The sequence below is a fragment of the Delphinapterus leucas genome, chromosome 3 (assembly GCF_059928025.1).
Source record: "Delphinapterus leucas isolate spDelLeu-1000000601 "Yukka" chromosome 3, BTC_Dleu_Yukka2, whole genome shotgun sequence".
NCBI classification, from domain to species: Eukaryota; Metazoa; Chordata; class Mammalia; order Artiodactyla; family Monodontidae; genus Delphinapterus; species Delphinapterus leucas.
This window is the reverse complement of record NC_143131.1, coordinates 110714295-110729398: the sequence shown is the minus strand read 5'-3', so window position 1 is coordinate 110729398 and position 15104 is coordinate 110714295. Positions and strand designations below refer to the sequence as shown.

The 15104-nt window shown below is 36.9% G+C and overlaps 1 protein-coding gene across 1 annotated transcript in view; it reads left to right on the top strand.

Moving 5' to 3' along the window:
• The window catches only part of MEIKIN (meiotic kinetochore factor), a 123608-nt gene that overhangs the window by 4128 nt on the left and 104376 nt on the right, over positions 1-15104 (top strand). The window contains exons 3-5 of the mRNA XM_089909288.1: positions 825-885; positions 4483-4620; positions 11834-11953. Of these exons, the coding sequence (XP_089765414.1) occupies positions 825-885; positions 4483-4620; positions 11834-11953 (319 nt within the window). The remainder of the gene's footprint in view (positions 1-824; positions 886-4482; positions 4621-11833; positions 11954-15104) is intronic.

Genomic DNA, 15104 nt, shown 5'->3' with positions numbered 1-15104 from the left:
ATAACTATTTTTCTGTGGTTGGGAGATTGAGATTGTTTCTAAGGTTTTGCTGTTTTAGATATCAGTAGATATCCTACCACAGAAATTTTTTGTGTGTACCTCAGATTGATATCCTAAGACAAATATGTTGCAGTGGGTCAAGGGTTGGATTATATTTAAAGTTTTGATTCATGTTGGCCAGTTGGCACCATCTTATCTGAAACTTAAAATATCTATCTACTTATCGATCGATAGATAGATATTTGATAGATGAAAAGTAGCACGTTGTTTTACTTTCCATTTCTTTGAATACTAGTAAGGTTGATATTTTTTCTCATTTTATTGGCCATTTGTGTGATTTTTTGGTGAAATACTTATTCATTATATATTGAAGATTGTTGTACTTTTACACACACGTTACAAATATTTCCACATTTGTTTGCCTTTAATTTTATTTTTGGTATTTTAGACTTATTTATCAATCATTTTCTTTTGATTTATTTTGCTTTCATATTTAGAGGGAAAAAATTCTTTCCTACTTACGGTGTCAGAAAAATATTCATCTTTATTTTCTAGTTGCTGGTTTATCCCACAATAGTTAGTTGACTAGTATATTGTTGACTCCCTAGATATGTCCATAATATTATATTTTAAGATTTAATATTAAATATAAGACTACATCTGTATCAATAAGCTGAAAGAATGTATTACATATGAAACTGATATACAAAGTTGATACTAGTTTTGCATTTTTGAAATAACCAAATCAATGTGTTATAATATTATAATATAAAAATATTCCATCTCATAATTGGTGTTATATCTTTAATTCTTATTTCACATAGGAGTCAGTGACAGATGACCTCCAGGTTGATAGTAGCTTATCAAATAGTGAACGAGTATCAGGTAAGACTGGCAATGTGAACTTCTTCAACTTGCTTTCTTACAAACATAAGCATCCATTTGTATCTCTGCCTTATCTTCCCATCTCAGTGGACGAGATGTCTTTCTCCTGGTCCAAGTTGAATCCTTCGGCCTGTGCTGTAGACTTCATCCTCAAAGCCTTCAAGCACACACCAGTAAATTATAATTGCGATAAGTGCTACAAAAGTGAGGTTAACTTGAGTGTAACTGAATTTAGTTGAAGAGATTAGGGAAGACTTCCATGAGGGAATGGCAATTTAATTAAGATCTGAAAAAAAGAAGAGCTGAACTATAAAGAGAGGTGAATAAAGAGAAATCCAGGCAGAAGGAACAACATGTGCAAAGACCCTAACATGGGACTGAGCATTTTGTGTTCAGTGAACTGAAAGAAGGCCAGTGTGGCTGAAGTAGAGAGGAGGAAGTGTGATAATAAGACAAGGTTGGACAAACTGAGGCTTTGCATAGCCTTATAGGCCATGCCAAAGATACTGATGTTTATCTTTGGAGCAGCAGGAAGCCACTGAAGTTTTTTAAATACAGAATGATATGATCGTATTAGCTACAGTATGGAAAAAAGTAGGAGTAGATGTAAATAGACCAGTTGGGAGGCTATCGCAGTAGTTAAGGGGAGGAATGATGGCTCTTTGTACTATGGGATGGCATTGGAAATGGAAAGAAGTGGGCATATCTTATGGCTGTTGTAGGAAATGAAATTGACAGAATTTGGCAAATGAAGAGTGAAGAAGATGGAGATATCAAAGATGACACGTGTTTCTGGCTTGCATAACTGAGTATAAGGTGGTAGCATTCACTGAAAAAACCTTGTTTGAGGGAAAGATAATAAATTCTCTTTTTAATAAGTTATGGGTGTGTTTAAGATGCCTAAGTAGTAATGTCAAATAGGCAGTTGGATATGGAGGGCTACTGATAGAAGTTTGGTGTAATTGAAGTTATTTTTGAAAACAAGAAAGGATGCCATTACCACATCAAAAATACTGAGGAATTCTTAAAAACAGATGAGATCCAGCTGATGAATAAATGAAGAGCAGAGAAAAACCACTGCAGAGGTAAGAATAGCTCTGGAGATGCACTTAACTCAAAACACTTGGTCAGTAAATGCAAAACACTGTAATAGATGAGACCCTGAAGGAGTTGTCAAGGTGGTGGATTAAGCACTACGTTCTGGCACTGTATGACCTGTCACCCTTCTCATCCCCTTCTTACACTGGAAACACTGGCAGCTCCCAGTGCCTGCTGCCAGGTCAAAACCCGAGGAATTACTGCCAAGCAAAGTGAACTAAGTCTTCACTTTGGCTCCTTAGGGTCAATGTTGGAACTGGTGTGAGAAGCAGAAGGGAGTCTGAAGTAACTCCAGATTGATTGCCACACAGAGAGCAGAGGGGCAAAAAGTTAAAAATATAGATTATGCTTATGGTTGCTAAGTCCAGGAAGAAGATACATTATGGCTCTCTGAAGTGGGAATTCTGATATAAGAGACTTCCAATGTGGATACTAGCCAAATAGGGCAGTGTCCCCATGTAACCTACAATACCTGGAAAATACAGGAGGACATCCCCACCTAGACCGTAAGTTCCAAGAATGTCTCATCACTCTTCTAAAATCTCCAGAGGTAGGTTGTTGTTTCAGAATTTATACTCTGTGCCATACAAACAGATTCTCAAATAGAGATATGAACAATCAGAAACAGTCAAATCTTTGAAGAAAATCAGTGCCATGGAAGAGAGGCCACAAATGCAACAAACAAAAGAATTAACACCTGAGGGAAATGGTAGAAAACTTTAAATATCTCTTTAGAGACAAGAGGCCGTTGAATCCATAATATAACATGCTGCTATAAAAAAAAATTATAGTCCCTGGAAACTAAAAATATCATCAAATTTTAAAACAAGAAATGAACCTAATATTGAGATGTATTCAGCTGAAAATTAAATTAGCTAGCTAGAAAATAGAATAGAGGAATTTTCTTAAACTATAGTGCAAAAGAGCATGGGAGGTTCTCAACAAATGCTTTTCCCTCCTTCTTCTTCTCTCCTCTTTGCCTGGTTAACTTCTGCTAGTTCTTCAAAAATAGATTCAGGTGCTATCTCTACTGGGAAGCCTTTCCTGACTGCTCTTCTCTCTTTCTAGATGAGTTGTTCTATCCTGGTAATTCTATGGCACTGTCATAGGACTCAAAACAGCAGTATAATTGTTTTTGTTCCTCTAGGCCCTAAAGCTATTGAAAATAAGCACTATCTTTTATCTTCCTATTCCGTTCTTGGGACATAAAATAGTTTGAAATGCTTGTTGAATGAGTTTTCTACTCTATTTAGAGGAAATAAACAATTTTACCATAAACAGTATTTTTTTAAATTGTAGTTTAAATATATGATAAATGTCCTTGGTTACTAGCTTTATCAAATTGATGTGTGAAAGGTATGAGGAAATAGAAAATAGACTCTCTAATTAACAAACTGGTTGTATTCTGAGTTCATTTGTTGATTGATATTTGAGACCTAGAATACTTTATGCTATAATAAAATATAAATGGTTAGGTTTTGAGCAGCCCACAGAATTCTATTTAACATATAATTACTTGTTTTAATTCTGTCTTGGAATCTAGTAATTTTGCAACATGATGAAAATTAACTCAGGATTTCATATTTAATATGGAGGATTGAACATATATGTTTACTTCTCCCTTCTGAAACCTCACTAAAATACCAATAAAGCCATTAAAAAAGGCATGAATCCACAACATAGAGAAGAAGAGACCTCAGCTGACAAGAGATAATCAGCAAAAGTTTGGAATTTGGAATGTAGATGAATAAATTATAATAGGCCTAACAGACAGGAAAAAAAAGCTGAAACCTAGATACCTAGAACAAACCAAGAAGCAAATGGAGGCAAGCTGAAGTTTCAGAAATTAGAGGAATCACATACTCCTGAAGGAATAGATAGAGTTAATGTTGAAAATAGGATTTTTGGAAATCCTTAAAAGTAGCAATTAGATGGGCTTCCCTGGTGGCACAGTGGTTGAGAGTCCGCCTGCCGATGCAGGGGACACGGGTTCGTGCCCCGGTCCAGGAAGATCCTACATGCCGCGGAGCGGCTGGGCCCATGAGCCATGGCCGCTGAGCCTGCGCGTCCGCTGAGCCTGCGCTGTGCTCCGCAGCGGGAGAGGCCACAACAGTGACAGGCCCGCATACCGCAAAAAAAAAAAGTATACATTTTATTTATTTATATTTATTTTTTATTGAAGTATAGTTGATAAAACTTGCATTTTTGAGCCAAGAATTATAACTGAACCAAAGTAGGGAAGGAATAAATTATAAAACTTTGAAAAACAATGGAAAAGATTTATAGTGCATTTTCTCCATATCAAAAACAGAATTATTTTCTCAGATTGAAGTACAATTTAAGATTGTGTACAATAGTATGCCTTTTCAGTTGTATGTGTAATTTTACATTATTAGTATATAACTGCATGTACATTTCTACAACTTTGAATTCTTAGGATTTTGAATCTGTTTACTATTGAAACATTTTACCCTTTTTGTTTGTTTGTTTATTCTACAGGACTAAGTTTACAGCATGATATTTCTAGCTCTCTTCTAAGTTACTCAATCACAGACTCTTATACAGAATACAAGACTTTTGAAGAGAGTTTAAGTAGCTTCCCGTCGCCTGAACTCTTCAGAGGATCAGATTATTTAGGTGAGAAAATAATTTCAACCTTAAGTTGCTCCACTATAGAAATTGCTCCTTTGTCCACAAATCCTGCAATGAATAATGTTCCTTTTGAGGAGGTATACTTCTTTTCCACCAAAACCTTCTTCTGCCCACTATCCATTGTGTTCCATGCTCAGTCACATAGGACTATAGATCAGAAGCCCTCAGATCAGGGAAGGATGAAAAGATTAGCATTTATATGTAATACATATCCAGTTAGTAAGCAGTTTTGCACATAACATATGTATACTTGTTCTCTTGAACCATGAGCTATCTTTTACTTCCTATACTTCTCTTACTTTTCAATAACTAAAAGCTTGACTAGACCATCTCCCTGTCTGAATTTTTTCTACAAATTAACAGTTATTTACATTTAGTATATGTATAATTAAGAGCCTTTGGTTAATGATGCAGATTGAACACATGCCTTCCTCCACAACTTTGCGCAATGGCTTTTTTAAAAAGACATAAGCACATAAGAGTAAAGAGAATGGGGAAGAATAAAGCATAAAGTTTGGAAAGCTAGAGAGCAAATGGTCTGATAAAGCAGAATTGAAAAAACTGAGTCCTAAATCAACAATGAGAATACCCCAGAAACAAGTTAGTTTGTACAATACCATAGTATCCCAGAAAAGTTTTCAATGTGGCTTGTAAAATACTTGTAAAAAGCTGTGTCTGAAACACAAAAGATGTGGTGACTTCTCCTTTCCTACTCACATGGAGTCTGGAGATTTATTCTTTGGGGTGTTTTGAAACAGAGGGACTCTGGACTGGAGGATACTAGGCACTGTTAATAGCAGGGATACCATGGTATTTTGAAATGTTAGTCCCAATTGCTTATTCCCCTGTAGTAGTGTTATATAGCCATACCCTTGTCATAGCCTCATAGTGGATGAAGTGTACTTCCTCACTCTTTTCCTTTGGAGTTGACCATATGACTTACTTTGGGCAATAGGATATCAGTGAGTGATACATAAACAAACTTTTGATATGTGCATACATGATTGGGCTTGTCCTCTTATCCTTTTGCCATCGTGAGACGAATACAGATCTTCTTCCACTTATGATGGAAAAAACTGTAAGTTGAACCATTATAAGTCAGGGACCACATGTATATCCTAATTAGCTTTTACCTCTCCTGTGGGACTCCAGAATAAGAGATACAGAGCAGGATAGCCCCAGGCAGACTGCAGACTTCAGAGAGCTGCTCCAGCTGATCACCAGACCCATATAATCTAAAGCAGAGCTGCTTGAGCCAAACAGTAGACATGAGTATAAGAAATAAATGCTTTCATTTTATGCTACTGGCATTTCAGTGTTATTTATTATACAGAAAAAACCAACTGCTTCAGATACTGTAGTGAATGCAGAAAGGGGGAATTAAATGCAAGTGTACATTCCAAATTGTGGTACTTGCTCACCCAGTGCCTATTCTCATCCTAACCCAACAGCTCATTACTCTGTTCAGCTTCCAGAATGCTAGCACCCAGAATTGAAACTTTCAGGCAAGAGAATGGAAGGTTTTTTCCTGAGAAATCTGAGCAACCCTAAAGAAAGTATCTAAAGATACTGGCCTCAGTAGTCCTTCAGTGAAACTGACAAGGACCCTACAGTGAAGCTGCCTATGTGACAAGCCCCAACTAAGCCATAGAGATCCCACTTAGCCATTTAGGGCCCTCAGAGAGCCAAGGACTACTAGACTTCTAGAAAACCCTCTAACATAAAACATAGAGATCAGAACAAAGCAAAATATGGTAGTGGGTCAGTAAGGTGTTGGAATAGGAAACCCTAGACCTGCCTTCCCCCAGGGACACACCAATTCAACAACAATACGTGGACTAATTCCCTTTGTGAGAAATCTAAAAACTAGTTGAGGGGCTCCTGCACCTCAGGCAAGCTTGAGACCAGTCACATCAAAGGCAGTAGGAAGGACTTCCCTGGTGGCACAGTAGTTAAGAATCCACTTGCCAATGCAGGGGACACGGGTTCGATCCCTGGTCTGGGAAGATCCCACGTGCCGCGGAGCAACCAAGCCCTTGTGCCACAAGTACTGAGCCTGTGCTCTAGAGCCTGCAAGCCACAACTACTGAAGCCCGCACACCTAGAACCCATGCTCAGCAACAAGAGAAGCCACCACAATGAGAAGCCCGTGCACCACAACAAAGAAGAGTAACCCCCACTTGACGCAACTAGAGAAAGCCCGCACGCAGCAACAAAGACCCAACTCAGCCCCCCCCACACCCAGAGAAGCCAGTAGGAAAATTCAAGACACCCTTTCACCATAATTCACACCCCCCAGCACAGGTTGGCAGGAAACCTTCAGCTTCCAGCTTCTCCCTAGGGAGGGAGGGAAAGGACGGAAGCATGTGTCAAAAGTTCTCAATTTTCTGGGAATGGTCAAAGAATTGCCTACTGTCTTATCTGCCTCAGAGGGCTGATGGGACCTGACATACTCTAGAAGTCTGATGGGTGCTGAAACAAAGATAGTATTTTGTCCTAGCATAAAAACATTCACTAGATCCCGGCTTCTCTCTGGAGCGGGAAAGAGTTGGACTGTGTCCAACATTCCAACATTTCCGGGGGCTGCTCAAAGGAATAGTTTTTGTCTCATCTGTCTTGGAGCACTGATGGGACTTGGTGTATTCTAGATTCCTCATGGGCACTAAGAACAAAGACTATGGTTTGAACTGGCAAGAAGGTTTGAGAGGATCCCAGAATCTCTGGTTGGGAAGATTGGTGAAGGTCTTCTGTACGACACCTATCTGTGAAGACTGGGAGAGGTGGCTGTTTTTTCTAATGTGCAGATACCAACACAAATCATTAAAGAAAAAGAAACAGGGAAACATGGTCCAAAAAATGGGAATAAGATAAAGCTCCAGAAACTGACCCTAATTAAATGGAAATATATGAACTACCTGACAGAGAATTCAAAATAATTGTCATAAAGATGTTCAACAAATGTTCATAAAGAGCTCAGGAGAACAATGCACAGAGAAAGTGAGAATTTTAAGAAAGAGATAGGGAAAAAAGTTAACCAAAAAGAAATCTTAGAGCTGAGAAAAACAGTAAATGAATTTTAAAAACCCAGTAAAAGAGATTGGACTAGACCAAGCAGAAGAAAGAATCGGCAAACTCAAAGATAAGTCATTTGAAATTATCCAGTCAGAGGAGCAAAAAGGAAAAAGAATATAAAAGAATGAAGAAAGTTTGAGATTTCTGTTAAGAAAACAGATCAGTATATGGATTGTGGGAGTCCCATAGGGAAAAGGGAGGTAGGAAGGGAGGGAACGAGAAAGGGCCAGAAGGCTTTTTCACAGAAATGGTGGCTGAAAACTTCCTAAGTCTGGGGAAGGAAATCTACATCCAGACCTAGGAACCCCAACAAACCTCAAATAAGATGAACCAAAGAAATTCACATGGGTGCACATAATCAAATTGTCAAAAGTCAAAGACAAAAAGAGAATTTTGAAAGCAGCAACTAAAAAAGTGACTTGATATGTACAAGGGGACCCCATTAGACTATCAGCGGATTTCTCAGGAGAAACCTTGCGGGCAAGAAGGGAGTGGAATTTTACAGACAAAGTGCTGAAAGAAAAAAACTGTCAACCAACAATACTCTAACCAGCAAAGCTGTCCTTAAGAAATGAAGAGAAGATAAGGAATTTTCCAGACAAACGAAAGCTGAAGGAGTTAATCATCACTAGACCTGCCTTACAAGAAATGCTAGAGGGAGTTTTTCAAGTTGAAACAAAGGACTCTAAAACAGCAACATAAAAGCATATGAAAGTATAAAACTCACTGGTAAGTATATAGACAAATATACTAATACTATAACAGTGACATATAAATCACTTAATTCTAGTATAAAAGTTAAATGACAAAAGTATTAAATATGACTATAAAAATATGTCAATGGATACACCATATAAAAGGATGTAAATTGTAACATCAGTATTGCAAAGTGTGTTTGAGGGGTGAAGTAAAAGTGTAGAGTTTTTGTTAAATTGTTATCGGCTTAAAGTAGACCGTTTAAACTATGTTTTGTGTAAGCCCCATGGTAACCACACACTCACAAAATACCTATAGAGGAGACACAAAAGAAAAATAGAAAGGAGTCAAAGCATATCAACATAAAAGAATCAGTGAAAGACAAAGGAACATGGCAAAAGAGGAAAGAGAGGTAAAAGAACTACAAAACAGAAAACAACAAAATTGTAATAGTCCTTCTCTATCAATAATTACTGTAACTATAAATGGATTAAACCCAATCAAAAGACAAAGAGTGGCTGAATAGATTGAAAAAAAATCCAGCCATATGCTGTCTACAAAAGACTCATTTTAGATTTAAGGACACACATGGACTGAAAGTAAATGGATGGGGAAAGATACTCCATGCAAATGGTGACCAAAAGAGAGCAGGAGGGGCTATACTTATATCAGATAAAAATAGACTTTAAGTCAATAACTATTATAAGAGACAAAGAAGGACGTTATATAATTATATAAGGGTCAGTTCATCAGGAACACATAACAATTATGAATAAATATTCACCCAACATCAGAACACCTAACATATGAGGCAAACACTGACAGAAATGAAGGTAGGAATAGGCATCAATACAATCATAGTAGGAGACTTCAGTACCCCCACTTGTAATACTGGATAGAACATTTGGACAGAAAATCAACACTTAACTGATTTCAAAGTACCAATATATTGCAAAGCTACAGTAAATATAACATTATAGTACTGGCAATACAGACATGTAGACCAGTAGGACAGAATATAGGGCCCAAAACTAAATCCATAAATATATGGTCACCTGATCTTTCACAAGAGTGCCAAGAATACACAATGTGGGAGAAATAGTCTCTTCAACAAATGATGTTGGCAAAACTGGATATCCAGATACAAAAGAATGAAATTGGACCCTTACCTTATATCATACAGAAAAGTCAACTCAAAATGTAGTAAGGACTTAAACGTGAGAACAGCAACTGTAAAACTCCTAGAAGAAAACATAGGGGAAAATCTTCATGGCAATTGGTCTTGGCAGTTATTTCTTTATGTGACACCAAAAGCACAGGGAACAAAAGCAAAATGAGACAAGTGAGCCTTGATAAAACTAAAAAGCTTCTGCACAGAAGAAGAAACAATCAACAGGGTGAAAAGGCAACCTATAAAAAGGGAGAAAATATTTGCAAACCACATATCTGATAAGGGATTAATATCCAAAATATATTGGAAACTCCCACAATTCAAAAGGAAAAAAATCCAAATAACCTGATTAAAAAATGACAAAGAACTTGAATAGACATTTCCCCTAAAGAAGACATTCACATTGCCAACAGGTATATGAAAAGATCACTAACCATTAGGGAAACGCAAATCAAGACCATAGTGAGATATCACCTCACAACTCTTAGGATGTTATTAGGTTATTATTTTTAAAAAAAAAGAAGTGTTGGCAAGGATATGGAGAAATTGGACACCCTTCTACACTGTTGATGGGAATGTAACATAGTGAAGCTGCAATGGAACACCGTACGGCAGTTACTCAAAAAATTAGAAGTAGAACTACCATATATGATCCACCAATCCCACTTCTGAGTGTTTATTCAAACTAATTGCAGTCAGGACCTAGAAGATATATTTGCACTCCCGTGTTCATTGCAGCCTTTTTCACAATAACCCAATGTGGAAACAACCTAAGTGACCATTGAGGGACGAATGGAGGAAGAAAATAAGGTATATGCATACAATGGAATATTATTCAGCCTTAAAAAAGAAGGAATATCAGGATATATGTATATGTATAGCTGATTCACTTTGTTATAAAGCAGAAACTAACACACCATTGTAAAGCAATTATACTCCAGTAAAGATGTGAAAAAAAAAAAAGAAGGATATCCTGCTATATGCAACACTATGGAAGAACTTTGAGGACACTATGGTAAGTGAAATAAGCCAGTCACAGGAAGAAAAATACGATATGATTCCACCTGTATGAGATATCTAAAGAAGTCAAATTCATAGAAGTAGAGAGTAGAATGTTGGTTGCCAGGACCCTGGAAGAAAGGGGTGTGGGGAGTTGCTCTTCAACAGGAATAATTTCAGTTATGCAAGATGAATAAGTTCTAGAAATCTGCTGCACAGCACTGTGCCTACAGTTAACAATACTCTATTGCACTCTTACAAATTTGAGGGTATGTCTTATGTTAAGTGTTCCCACCATAATAAAATTAAAAATAAGAGAAGAAACCAAGCAGAAATAGGAATACAAGGAAGATACTGGAAAAAAAAACCTTCACTGAGATAAAAAAAATGTATATTGCATCCATTGAATAGGAATAGGATGCTGTCGGAAAAAAAGGGGGGTGAATATTCAGAGAACAAATTAAATGCAGTAGCAGAATGGAAAACTCAATAGAAGGATTAGAAGATAAGTTGAGGAGATTTCCCAGAAAGAAAAAAAAAAAAGTCAGGAGGAAAACACAAAAAATGGCGAAAAAAGGTAAGTTAGAGAAGCAATATATGAAATCTAATATCAAATAATAGGAGTTCCAGAAAAAGATAATGAAATAAACAGAAGGAAGAAAATTATCAGAGATACAATTCCAGAACACTTTCTAGAGCTAAAGAATATGATTTCTGGGTTAAAAGGGCCATACTGTGCCTAGCACAATAGATGAAAAACACCAACACAAAACATTATGAAATTTCAGAACATCTGAGGATGGAATAAACAGAATGGATTTATACAATTTGGTAGAGTTTAGGATTAAATAGATGAAAAATACAGAGAAAACTAAACAAACAAGACTTTTATTGACTCCAGGAAAAACAAAAGGTGGTCATGGTATATACCACAAGAGTAAAAATTAAGATTTTTATGGCAATTTATCATCATTATGTCTATATTGAATATTGGGCTAAATAAATATGTGATATAATAGTATGAGGACAATGGGAAAGGTGGGTAAAAGGAAATAAGAGTGTTAGGGGACTGCAAAAGCCCAAAGATTATTTAATATCCTGATGCCGTCAAGGCTTGTCTGTTTTTCTCTGTCTCACCCAAACTTTCTTCAACTACCATAGCTTGGTATGGGCTGGGGACCGAAGTTGAGGAGAAAAAGGTAATCTGCCACTTGTGTGCTGTTGTTCAAAATTTTGTGCCATTTCTCCCTGCTTTTTTAGATTGGGAGTGTCCCATGTTGGAAGAAAACTTGCTATGTAAGAATTCCACTCTTTTGGACACCAGTAAAGCAGTACCGATACAGAAGGCACTACAGTTTTCAAACCTCTCTGCAATTTTAGGTAAGTTTCACATTCTTTTTCCTCATATCACAAGAGGAAACCCTTGTCTATTTTGGAAAAGCAAAGTACTTTTTTCTTTTGAATGATTTCTAAGCTAAATTCATTGATTAGGATTACCTTTGGCTACACATCATATCTGACTAATAGTAAGTAGCTTAAGTACATATGGGTTTACTTTCTTAAAACATTTATTTTGAATTTTAGACTTGAAGAAAAGTTGCAAAAGTAATACTAAGGGTTCCCATATACCTCCCATCCAGCTTTCTGAAATATTATCTTATACAACCGTAATACAATGGTGATAATCAGGAAATTAACATTGGTATTAAACTGTTAACTAAACTACAGACCTTATTCACGTTTCACCAGTTTTTCCACTAACGTCTTTTCTTCTGTTTCAGGATCCTATCTAGGATCCTACATTGAATTAGATTGTTATTTCTCCCTTAGTCTACTGAGATCTGTGACAGATCCTCAGTGTTTGTCTTTCATAAGCTTGATACTTTTGAAGATTACTGATCAGTTATTTTGTAGAATGTCCCTCGGTTTGAATTTGTCTAGTGTTTTCTCATGATTGGAAAGAGATTATGCAATTTTTGATAAGAACACCACAGAAATGATGTATTAAGGAATTCTTAATGTCAGTACATATATCTTCTTATTGGTGATGTTAAACTTCACTTAATTAGGGTGGTATCTGCTGGTTTTCTCCACTGTAAAGTTCCTAGTTTCCCTCTGTAGTTAATAAATACCTAGAAAAAGATAGTTTGAGGCTCCATAAGTCCTGTTTCTCCTCAAACTTTCATTCACTGATATTACCATTCATCAGAAGAACTTGATTGCCACAGTTCTTTCTGTGGTGTTCATCTCATGGTGATTTTCTTTTTTTTTTTTTTTATCTTTATTGGAGTATAATTGCTTTACAATAGTGTGTTAGTTTCTGCTTTATAACAAAGTGAATCAGTTATACATATACATATGTTCCCATAGCTCTTCCCTCTTACGTCTCCCTCCCTCGCACCCTCCCTATCCCACCCCTCCAAGCGGTCACAAAGCACCGAGCTGATCTCCCTGTGCTATGCGGCTGCTTCCCACTAGCTATCTACCTTACGTTTGGTAGTGTATATATGTCCATGGCACTCTCTCACTTTGTCACAGCTTACCCTTCCCCCTCCCCATATCCTCAAGTCCATTCTCTAGTAGGTCTGTGTCTTTATTCCTGTCTTACCCCTAGGTTCTTCATGACATTTTTTTTTCTTAGATTCCATATATATGTGTTAGCATACGGTATTTGTCTTTCTCTTTCTGACTTACTTCACTCTGTATGACAGACTCTAGGTCCATCCAGCTCACTACAAATAACTCAATTTCCTTTCTTTTTATGGCTGAGTAATATTCCATTGTGTATATGTGCCACATCTTCTTTATCCATTCGTCCAGTGATGGACACTTAGGTTGTTTCCATCTCCTGGCTATTGTAAATAGAGCTGAAATGAACATTTTGGTACATGACTCTTTTTGAATTATGGTTTTCTCAGGGTATATGCCCAGTAGTGGGATTGCTGGGTCATATGGTAGTTCTATTTGTAGTTTTTTAAGGAACCTCCATACTGTTCTCCATAGTGGCTGTATCAGTTTACATTCCCACCAACAGTGCAAGAGGGTTCCCTTTTCTCCACACCCTCTCCAGCATTTATTGTTTCTAGATTTTTTGGTGATGGCCATTCTGACTGGTGTGAGGTGATATCTCACTGTAGTTTTGATTTGCATTTCTCTAATGATTAATGATGTTGAGCATTCCTTCATGTGTTTGTTGGCAGTCTGTATATCTTCTTTGGAGAAATGTCTATTTAGGTCTTCTGCCCATTTTTGGATTGGGTTGTTTGTTTTTTTGTTATTGAGCTGCATGAGCTGCTTGTAAATTTTGGAGATTAATCCTTTGTCAGTTGCTTCATTTGCAAATATTTTCTCCCATTCTGAGGGTTGTCTTTTCGTCTTGTTTATGGTGTCCTTTGCTGTGCAAAAGCTTTGAAGTTTCATTAGGTCCCATTTGTGTATTTTCGTTTTTATTTCCATTTCTCTAGGAGGTGGGTCAAAAAGGATCTTGCTGTGATGTATGTCATAGAGTGTTCTGCCTATGTTTTCCTCTAAGAGTTTGATAGTTTCTGGCCTTACATTTAGGTCTTCAATCCATTTGGAGTTTATTTTTGTGTATGGTGTTACGGAGAGTTCTAGTTTCATTCTTTTACATGTAGCTGTCCAGTTTTCCCAGCACCACTTATTGAAGAGGCTGTCCTTTCTCCACTGTACATTCCTGCCTCCTTTATCAAAGATAAGGTGACCATATGTGCTTGGTTTATCTCTGGGCTTTCTATCCTGTTCCATTGATCTATCTTTCTGTTTTTGTACCAGTACCATACTGTCTTGATTACTGCAGCTTTGTAGTATAGTCTGAAGTCAGGGAGCCTGATTCCTCCAGCTCTGTTTTTCGTTCTCAAGATTGCTTTGGCTATTCGGGGTCTTTTGTGTTTCCATACAGGTTGTGAAATTTTTTGTTCTAGTTCTGTGAAGAATGCCAGTGGTAGTTTGATAGGGATTGCACTGAATCTGTAGATTGCTTTGGGTAGTATAGTCATTTTCACAGTGTTGATTCTTCCAATCCAAGAACATGGTATATCTCTCCATCTATTTGTATTATCTTTAATTTCTTTCATCAGTGTCTTATAATTTCTGCATACAGGTCTTTTGTCTCCTTAGGTAGGTTTATTCCTAGGTATTTGATTCTTTTTGTTGCAATAGTAAATGGGAGTGTTTTCTTGATTTCACATTTAGATTTTTAATCATTAGTGTATAGAATGCCAGAGATTTCTGTGCATTAATTTTGTATCCTGCTACTTTACCAAATTCATTGATTAGTTCTAGTAGTTTTCTGGTAGCATCTTTAGGATTCTCTGTGTATAGTATCATGTCATCTGCAAACAGTGACAGCTTTACTTCTTCTTTTCCGATTTGGATTCCTTTATTTCCTTTTCTTCTCTGATTGCTGTGGCTAAAAGTTCCAAAACTATGTTGAATACGAGTGGTGAGAGTGGGCAACCTTGTCTTGTTCCTGATCTTAGTGGAAATGCTTTCAGTTTTTCACCATTGAGGA